Source organism: Phytophthora cinnamomi (genome assembly GCF_018691715.1).
Source record: "Phytophthora cinnamomi strain GKB4 chromosome Unknown Contig108, whole genome shotgun sequence".
NCBI lineage: Eukaryota > Oomycota > Peronosporomycetes > Peronosporales > Peronosporaceae > Phytophthora > Phytophthora cinnamomi.
Genome location: NW_027151041.1, coordinates 574,164 through 582,424, shown reverse-complemented (window position 1 = coordinate 582,424; position 8,261 = coordinate 574,164). Strand labels below are relative to the sequence as shown.

General features: G+C 60.3%; 3 protein-coding genes across 3 annotated transcripts; 1 reads left to right on the top strand and 2 right to left on the bottom strand.

Moving 5' to 3' along the window:
- Positions 1–3,492: 3,492 nt before the first annotated feature.
- IUM83_15182 (mRNA-binding protein Encore) lies at positions 3,493–4,068 on the bottom strand (the record flags this gene model as incomplete). Its single annotated transcript, XM_067939982.1, has 1 exon — positions 3,493–4,068. One exon carries the CDS (start codon positions 4,066–4,068, stop codon positions 3,493–3,495), a length of 576 nt encoding a protein of 191 aa, XP_067782225.1.
- Positions 4,069–4,557: 489 nt separating this feature from the next.
- IUM83_15181 (Purine nucleoside phosphorylase) lies at positions 4,558–5,344 on the bottom strand (the record flags this gene model as incomplete). The annotated part of the gene is made up of 2 exons (XM_067939981.1): positions 4,558–4,725; positions 4,838–5,344. The coding sequence occupies 2 exons, from the start codon at positions 5,342–5,344 to the stop codon at positions 4,558–4,560; spliced, it is 675 nt and encodes a 224-aa protein (XP_067782222.1).
- Positions 5,345–6,694: 1,350 nt separating this feature from the next.
- IUM83_15180 (Ubiquitin carboxyl-terminal hydrolase isozyme L3) lies at positions 6,695–8,022 on the top strand (the record flags this gene model as incomplete). Its single annotated transcript, XM_067939980.1, has 2 exons — positions 6,695–6,802; positions 6,892–8,022. 2 exons carry the CDS (start codon positions 6,695–6,697, stop codon positions 8,020–8,022), a joined length of 1,239 nt encoding a protein of 412 aa, XP_067782223.1.
- Between the last annotated feature and the right edge of the window lie 239 nt (positions 8,023–8,261).

Sequence of the window (8,261 nt, the reverse complement as noted above, 5' to 3'; positions counted from 1 at the left end):
GTGGATGGACTGGGCGCCAAAACGATTTTCCACCCAATCACTGCGTTCATACACGGTTTCGCTAATCATCAAGACTTTCTACGTGGTGCACACGCATTTACTCGTACTTGGGGAGCATGCACGGTACGCCCGTCGTTCGTCCTGTTACACTATCGCCTGTATGCGCACCAGGCGACACCGTGACACCTTACCCGTTCGCCCGACCGCAGCGCCGCCCGCTTTCCTGCCCACGCATGAACTGACCGACTGCCGCCGCGGCGGGAACTGCACCGCTGCACGTGCCGTATTACAGCATCATCGAAAGCAGTTCCCAGCCACGAAGCAGGCCTGTAGCTCGGCTACGACGGACTTCCGTGACCAGCGGCAAGAACTCGCTCATCAAGGTCGTCCAGGAGCCTGAAGGTACGTGGCAGCGTCATTGCACTGTATTAAGCTTAATGCAACGCGGTTGAGCCGTTATATCTACATCCATTGCGCTGCGGAGTGATTTAACCGACAAAGTTGTGGCTGATGTGGACGGGTCTGCGGTGGGTCGTAATGGACGCAGCGAGGTCGTGCGCCAATGACAAGCAGTTACTCAGCTGGACAGCCAGCTGCTGGCCATCACGGACTACCTGACAGCAAGATCTCCCGCAACATGTTCCCGCCCCAATTTGATCACAGTCGCGATGACGCGCAGGGTGCAGCCCTAACGCAACCGGCCGTTTGTGGGGCCGACGGGCGGATATTGCGCAGCCGGAGCGTAAGCGCAGCCGCGGGCAAGTTTAATGGCATTGTCAAAAGTGAATCAGTACCACCAACCCCGGCGATGGTGGAGGACGCACTTTAATTCGCGCGTGTCTGAAATTGGGGCGCAAAGGTGTTTCTGGTGGTGAGGTTGACGATGGTTTGCGTTGATGCAGATACACACCGTGCACGTCGACGGGGCTGTGGAAATATTTGTAAGCGCGTACTCGTTCTTAAGACGATCACACCGGAAGATATGGAGCAGGCGTTGCTGCCAGAAGGTAAACCAGAATCATGAAAGCGCGCATCGCTCGATCGCGAACGCTTTTCTGGCCAGGTGCTGATCGACTCTGGGGAGTCTTTGCTGACGATTTTTTTGCTTGATACATGCGCATGCAGATCCAAATGCATATTCAGAAAGACTAGAACTGCTGAAGAAGGAACAGACAAGATGCTAGCGGGCCCAGACTTCGAACGACTCCAGGATAATTTCAGCCCGAGCGTCCGCCCCACAGGATCTGGACGACCTTTTCAAGGAGGTTAGCATATTTTAGCTTTGTGGTCTGGTCCTCCAACTAACGTGCTTGTCCATCACGCGTTGGTGACACAGAGGTCAGGAAGCCCGCTGTGCTCAGTAGATACCTTCTGTCATCGAAAGAGAACAAGTGGTTCTACGGTAGATGCTGCATTGCCGGACGATGAAGACAAGCATACGAGTGACTGTATTGCGATCATATGAAGTTACACTGCCGACTTCCTTTAATACACTCAGTCGATCTGGAGTCATGGAAGCCTAAAGGGGGCCTCACGCGCGTCCTTCGGTGATATCGGGTTGTTAGAAGGAAGCGAAAAGAAAACGGCTTAGAGCTTGGCGTGTCCAGTCCCAGGGATGATGAGGTTTCGCAGGAGATTCGTACACTGCAGCCTAACTCCGCACTTGTGTGGGGCAGACAAATGAAGCCAAAAAAGGAAGTTGCGCAAGATTATGGATGGGTATGGATTGCGGTGAGCCCAGGTAGCAATACTGATGCACTAACAATGTTTACTGTTGTGGTATGCTGCTACTAGAACGAGACCACGGCTTTCTCTCGCGAAGAAAGAGAACGACGATGCCACCATAAAGAAGCACTTCACGATGTGGCAAACGAAGAAGGTACGTTGATGAAGATACCCGCGAGACCGCAGCGAAACAGCAAACCACCAACACGTTGTGGTCATCTCTGTTGAATAGGAGCTTGCGAGAAAAAAAGAAACTTCGAGACAAAAAGCCCAGCGACGACAAGGTGCATATGATACCGCCATGCAGCAGCACGACGACATGAAAAAATCAACCCCGGTTTTGTGCTCGATCTGGTGTAGCTTACGCCCTCGGTGGCGGTGGCGGTAGCGGCAAAACCTCTTGCCGACGACGTCGACGTCAACGTCAAGCGTAATCGATAGACCTTCGGCGTGTGGTCCACTGACGTAACCAGCCCATAGACTACCGTCACCAGGACATTACGTAAAGTGGCGCCCACAATCTGCCATTTATTGGCACGCAATAACAGGCACGAACTCGATCGATGATAACGCTGAAAGTATATCACTGGTTCTTAATCTTTCATCGATAGTCTACGAGACTCTATTACAGTATAACCATGGAACGAAAGCGCGTTGGCTGATGGATGCAATTGTAAGCTCGTTTATTGTTGTTAGGCGTGTTACTTGGCTCGAGCGGTGGAAGTCGTCCTTCGATGAATCCACCGCTGCCACTGCCCACTGCCCGAGGTTATTTCGCTCTGGCGGCACCCAGTTCCTGCCGCGCCGACGGACGGTCTTGGGGTGAGGCAGTACCGCACCCACCACGTCCCATTATCATGGAGGGCGGCGGTTCAGCTGGTGTTGCTGGAATTGATGCCGCGTGGATGGTACTGCTGGTGCGGGACCCTGGTACGGGTTGGTGTCTACTCTATTGTTGAAATCGGGTCCGCCAACGTGATAGCGTGGGCACGTCCGGCCATGGGCACGGTGGCGGTGAGGAGGCGGCGCACCGCCACTTTGCTGGTGCTGGTAGCCGTAGTGACCGGTCATAAGATCGGTCGTACCGTTGGGATTGGTACTGCCAGGTCCAAATCGCCCACCCCACTCATAGCGGTTGCCGTGGTATGGAGATTTCTCCGCTTCCGTCACCATCAGATGTAACCGCCACTGGAGCGTGGGCGAAGGCGTCGTGGTTGCGCGTAAATCTGGTCATTCATTTCCTGTTCGCGGTTGCGTGCCACAACACCTTGCTTTTTCCAGTTCGCTGCGTTCGGGGCACTCGGTTGGGACGATCGCGAGCACCGTACCGTCAGCGCCATCATTACCTCCCGGTCTTTCCTTAGGCGAACGCGAGTCCTGGATTGAGTCACTGTTGCGGTTTCCACCGGCAGCGACAGCGCTCGACCTCGGTCGAAGCTCTGCTGCCATCGGGTCCAGCTGCTTGCCGACTTCCAAGTCTAGCATTGCCCGGTCCAGAACCGTGTCCATTCCTCGTCATGCAAACGGCGGAGATGGCGATGAGCCTGAATCAGCCGCCGAGTTATCGTTATCTTCTCCAAAAAATTCGTGTTCGTGCTCGGCGTACGCCCGCTCCCTGGTCCTCTGCAAGGTCGGCGTGGCTTTATCCGGCGCCGTTTCCATCGTCCACCATTGGCGCCAGGTCGTGGCGCACCGTGCTTCCGCATCATATCCTGGGGGCAGACGCCGGCGTGACTGGCGTTCCGTCTGTCCGCCGACAGAAGTCGATCAGCAGCACTGGGGCACCGCCGACTGCGGCGTCTTGAACAAAGTCACCACGCGCGCCGAGTTGTTCTCGTACGGATTGTAATCCTGCCGTCTGGTGCTCGAGTCCGCAGCGCTGAGCCAGGCGATGTAATGATCAGCCGGTGGGTACGAGGACAGCGGCGGAAGTTGAGGTGCGGCTCTCGCGGGTTCTTGAGGAAGCGCACGATCTGATCCTCGGGCAGGCAGCGTCATGCGCTCGCGCGCGTTCTCCAGTCCTGCGACCAGCACTGGGGTCCAACGGACCATGGGCGCTGGCCGTTGCAGTGCCAACGGGGCGCTGCCATTGAACTGCTGCTGCTGCGGGTAGTTCCCGCCGTCGTCGGTCGCTGCAGGCGGCTGCAGGATGCGCAGGCCCTGCATGGCACGCGTGGCGCCGTCCAAGTCTCCAGAGGATTGCGGTCGCGCTGCAATGGAGATGGAGCCGGGCGCGTTGCTGCTGCGAGCGGCGATGGACGCCGAGTCGGCCGCGTTCTCCCAGTCGTCGTGGTCGTCTCCGGGCGCGGGCGACGACGCCGGCGGCGCAGACGTGCGGATCATCAGCGTCAGCTCCGCACGGTCGCGAAGAGGCTCAGCTCAGCTCAATTCAGCTCCGGCGGTGGACGAGGGGAGAGGACGTGGCGTCAAGCAGGAGGCTTGGTCGGGTCCCAAGGGGAAATGAGCTCCTGGTTGGTGGCAGCACTCAAGCCCTACCGAATAGCTTGGCGTATGCGCTTGTGCAGGGCGACAGAACAGAAGGCCATGCTTGTCATGGTCGGTTCAACTTGAACGGCACGCGTGTTACTATCGGACAATGACTGCTGGCTGGCTGACTGGGAACGGCTCGAAAAGGGCGTGGCGCTTCCGCGTGGACACCTCGCGCCGGGCGAGAACGACTTAATAGACTAATATTACCTGTGTGCTGGGGACGAGATGGCCGGGCCTCTCGTCGAAGACTCTCCTTCGAACGGAGCTGGTTGATACAGGACAACACCTGCTGCCGACGCTCAGCAGCAATACTAGCAGTAGCGTCGTCCTCGCCGACATCATTCAGATGCGGTGGGTCGGTGCGCCACCACTCGACGACGACGACGAGTTCTTGGACCGGTGGCGGCTCTTCCTGTCCGAGTGCTTCATGGCCGAGTTCAGCGCGTTGAACGACTTCTTCGGCACTCGCCACCCGGATCCGTCCATGTACGTCGTGGTAGACGTCCGGGTCTCGGAGTCGAGGACGGTCAACCGACAAGGTCGGTTTCGCCGCAGCAACGGCTGCAGCTGCAACTGGAGCAACCGAGTGGGTCACCGGCACGCCAGTGCCGTGATGATGCACCGTATGCACCTCGACGGGCTCGTCCCGATCAAGCTCACGGTGGGCTTCCCGGTCATAGTACCGTTGCAGCGTCTGCCGGACCTCCTCGCGCTTGGGGTCCTCCTGCTGGACGACGCGGATGCGCTCCATGGAGGAGGCCTCCTGGCGCCGCATGCGGTCGTACTCCTCGGCCTCCTGTGCCTGCAGCTCCAGCGCAAAGGTGTAGTCCGGGTCGTCGTCGTCCTCGCGTGCGTCCTCCACCGTCACCTCCTGTTGGATGACGCTCATGACGCCGTGGCCCGAGCTAGAGCTCGGCACTTCCACGAAGCACCAGCCGGTCTGGCGGTCGTCGCCACCGAAGCGGCCCTCCATCTCGCGCTCCCACTGCTCCTGCTCCTCGCGCTGCAGCTTGGCCGCCAGCTCCTCGTCCATCACGTCGTGCAGCTTGACGGCCACGGGCGACGCGGCGGCCGCCACGGCGCCAGCGCCCCGACCCGGTCGCCCCCACGCGCGTCCTCCAGAGCTCATCGTTGGGCGAGCGTTATCAGAATAATAATATTGGGATTAAAGGAGGAGGAGCTTGGGCCAAAAGACCTCAGCGTAGTAGGATAAGCAGGCGGAAGGCTCGAGCCCTGGTGGTTGATGTGTGTGGGTGCGTTGCAGCGCGCAGATGCAGGCCTACCCCCCTTACTACAAGGGCCAATAGGCTCTTGTACAGAGGATTGCATGCATTCTGATCAGTGAGTGAAGGTGCAGAAATTGGAGCGCTGTGAGTGGCTGTTTTCATGAGATTGAACATGATGAATTCGGCAAAGTGCGACATCAGTAAGTACGTGCGAACCACTCGGTGCTCTTTCGCGTACCGCACGCCAGTCGCGTCGCTGACGCAGGCGACAACGAACATGGCTGCACCATCGGCAGCGGCTGGATTGTATGCAGTGGCGTGCCGCGAAGCAGCAACGGCGCTCGGCTGTGTAATGGCTCCGTGTTCTTGAGTCGTTCGCGTCGGGGCGTCGCGGAGCCGCTCGCCAGCAACTGTCGCCACCGCCAGCCGCACGCCATGCACGGCGAAGGTGCTCTCGTCTGCCGGGCGGCGGCAATCGAGGCTGCCTGGCTGAGGCCACACCGGAGCGTTCTTGCGCCGCTTGCGCACGAGGAGCAGACGTGCATACGCAGGCGCCTCTGGAGCAGGCGCGGCGTAACCAGAAGCAGCCGCCGGCGGCTGCCTGCCTAGCTGCGCAGGAAGAAACCGAAGTTTATGGCCGCCTGAAAATGCTGCTCGACGTCGAGCAATACATGTACAATTAATGCCCTTGGTCAGCTACAGGCTGCAGGCCGCAGCAAGGGGCAACAGCAATTGATGCGGAGGCAGTTGAGTGGATCTTTGCGTGGCTGGGGCTACGTCCAGATCAGTGTTTGACTGGGCCCCAGTATGCCGAGGGCCCAAGGGGCGCGGGCCAACGTGGCGGCCGTAACGGCCTTCCTCGCGAAAAATGCCAATGCGCTGGGACCAGCTCAGCTCCGCTTAGTCTCCGCTCGACGCGATGCGATCGTCCTGCGCTCCGAGTCGCGTGCCCTGGTCATCCGCAGGGCTAATAACGCTAATAACACCGTGTTGCTCCACTTGCCCGCCCGTCCGCGCGCGGCAGTAACGCTCGGTGCGCCTCCACTCCCCATCGCGGCGCGGCGCTGGTCGCGAGCTCCTTTTCTCTGCCTTTTGTTCCCACCTTCTCGCCGCAGAGCCGGGTCGCCGCTGCAGACGCGGCGGCGGCCAGTGGACTCGGGCGCATTCTCCATCTTCCTGCTGCATCCCCGGCCGCACTTCGGCATTGCGCGCGTCCAGCAGCAAGCAGAGCACAGTCAAAGTCGTCGACAGCCATGCTGGCGTCCCTGTCCGACATGCTGGCCTGGAAGCCCGCGGCCAAGCGGCCCAAGCCGCGCCGCGCGCCCACGGCCACGTCCGAGATGGACGACTCCAGCGACGACGTGTCCGAGACCGAGAGCGCCGAGTCCAGCCAGTGCGGCGCGCCCTTCCTGCGCCGCGAGCAGTCGTGCCCGCCTCGGTGCCGCGCAAGCCGCGCCTGGACACGCAGCCCGAGAGCGAGAGCGACGCCGAGCGGCCGCCCGGCGCTGCAGGCTGTCTACTCCATCGCGCGCGCGGGCTCACGACCTCCTCCAAGCTCTTCCTGGTCAAGCCGCGCCCCAAGACGCCCGGTGCTACGCCCAGGAAGCCGCACTCGCGCAGCGTGGACGCCGCCGCGGAGCCGCTACACCTGCACGTCCACAAGCGCGCTGGTGCGCGCGTGGCCACGCGCTTCGGCCTCGGCAAGATCATCGCGATCAGAGACGAGGACGGCGTCGCTGCGATCGAACTGCAGGCGTCCGGGCTGTTCTTCCTCCGAGCACAGGAACTCGAGAACGTGCAGGTGGTCCCCGCGCTCATCGGTGAGCGGGTCGACACGCCGTCGGGCTCCGGCCGCGTGTTGAAGTTCGACGTCCGTGAGCAGCTGTACACGCTGCGCCTTCGAGCAGGTGGCGGTCTCGGTGAATACGAACTGCAGCTTCGATCTTCAGATGTCCGTAGGGCAGACAATAGCTACAATGAGCGCGCGTCCGAGCCGCATCGTCCGCGCGGGTTGTCGGAAGGCAGCAGCGCCGACTGGGAGTCGAGACGCACGCGCTCCAGGCTGTCCAGCGCCAGCTCGACGACCGGTGTGGCGGGCTTGACGCTGCTCAAGAACATTGCGACCACGTCGTACACGTTCGTGGCGAGCAAATACCACCAGGGGCAGCCTGTGATCACCAAGTTCGGCGCCGGACACATCCTTTCTGTCGACCCGCAGCGTGCCACCGCGCAGGTGCAGCTGGTGTGGGGCGCCATTGCTTTCCTTAACGCTGACATGATTGATTTCTACCCCAAGGCGCTGGAGGGCACGGACGTGCAGACCAAGTTTGGCTCAGGTGTAGTTATCGGACTGCGACCGGCGGATGCGATCTACACGGTGCGCCTGCACGACCCGCAGCCCGCCGGCAAGTCTGACATTGTATTTGTGCACGAGTCGGACCTGCACCGGAGCCGGAGGATCGTGGTCACGGCTGCGAACGTCCGAGACAGGCTCAAAGCGATGGCACAGCGGCGTTTCGGTGAACGCATCGTGGTGGCGCACCAGCACCACGACGAGGAGCCTAATTCCGCAGGCATCTAGCCCTGATCAGCCGGTCCAAGCAGCGACTGCTGACGACGGCGCCTTGGAGTTCATTTTTGATGGTGAGCAACGGAGTGAGTGAGCGAGAGTGCGTTTCGAGGCCCTGTCCTTCCTCCTCCTCCCCTCCCCTTTGTTTGTTATTGTGAGTATCTTCACCAAGTAAGTCCCCGACACCACCACACATACGCAGCCGAGCTATGTAGCTGCTCTGATAGTCAGCTGAACTTCTATTGAGTGCA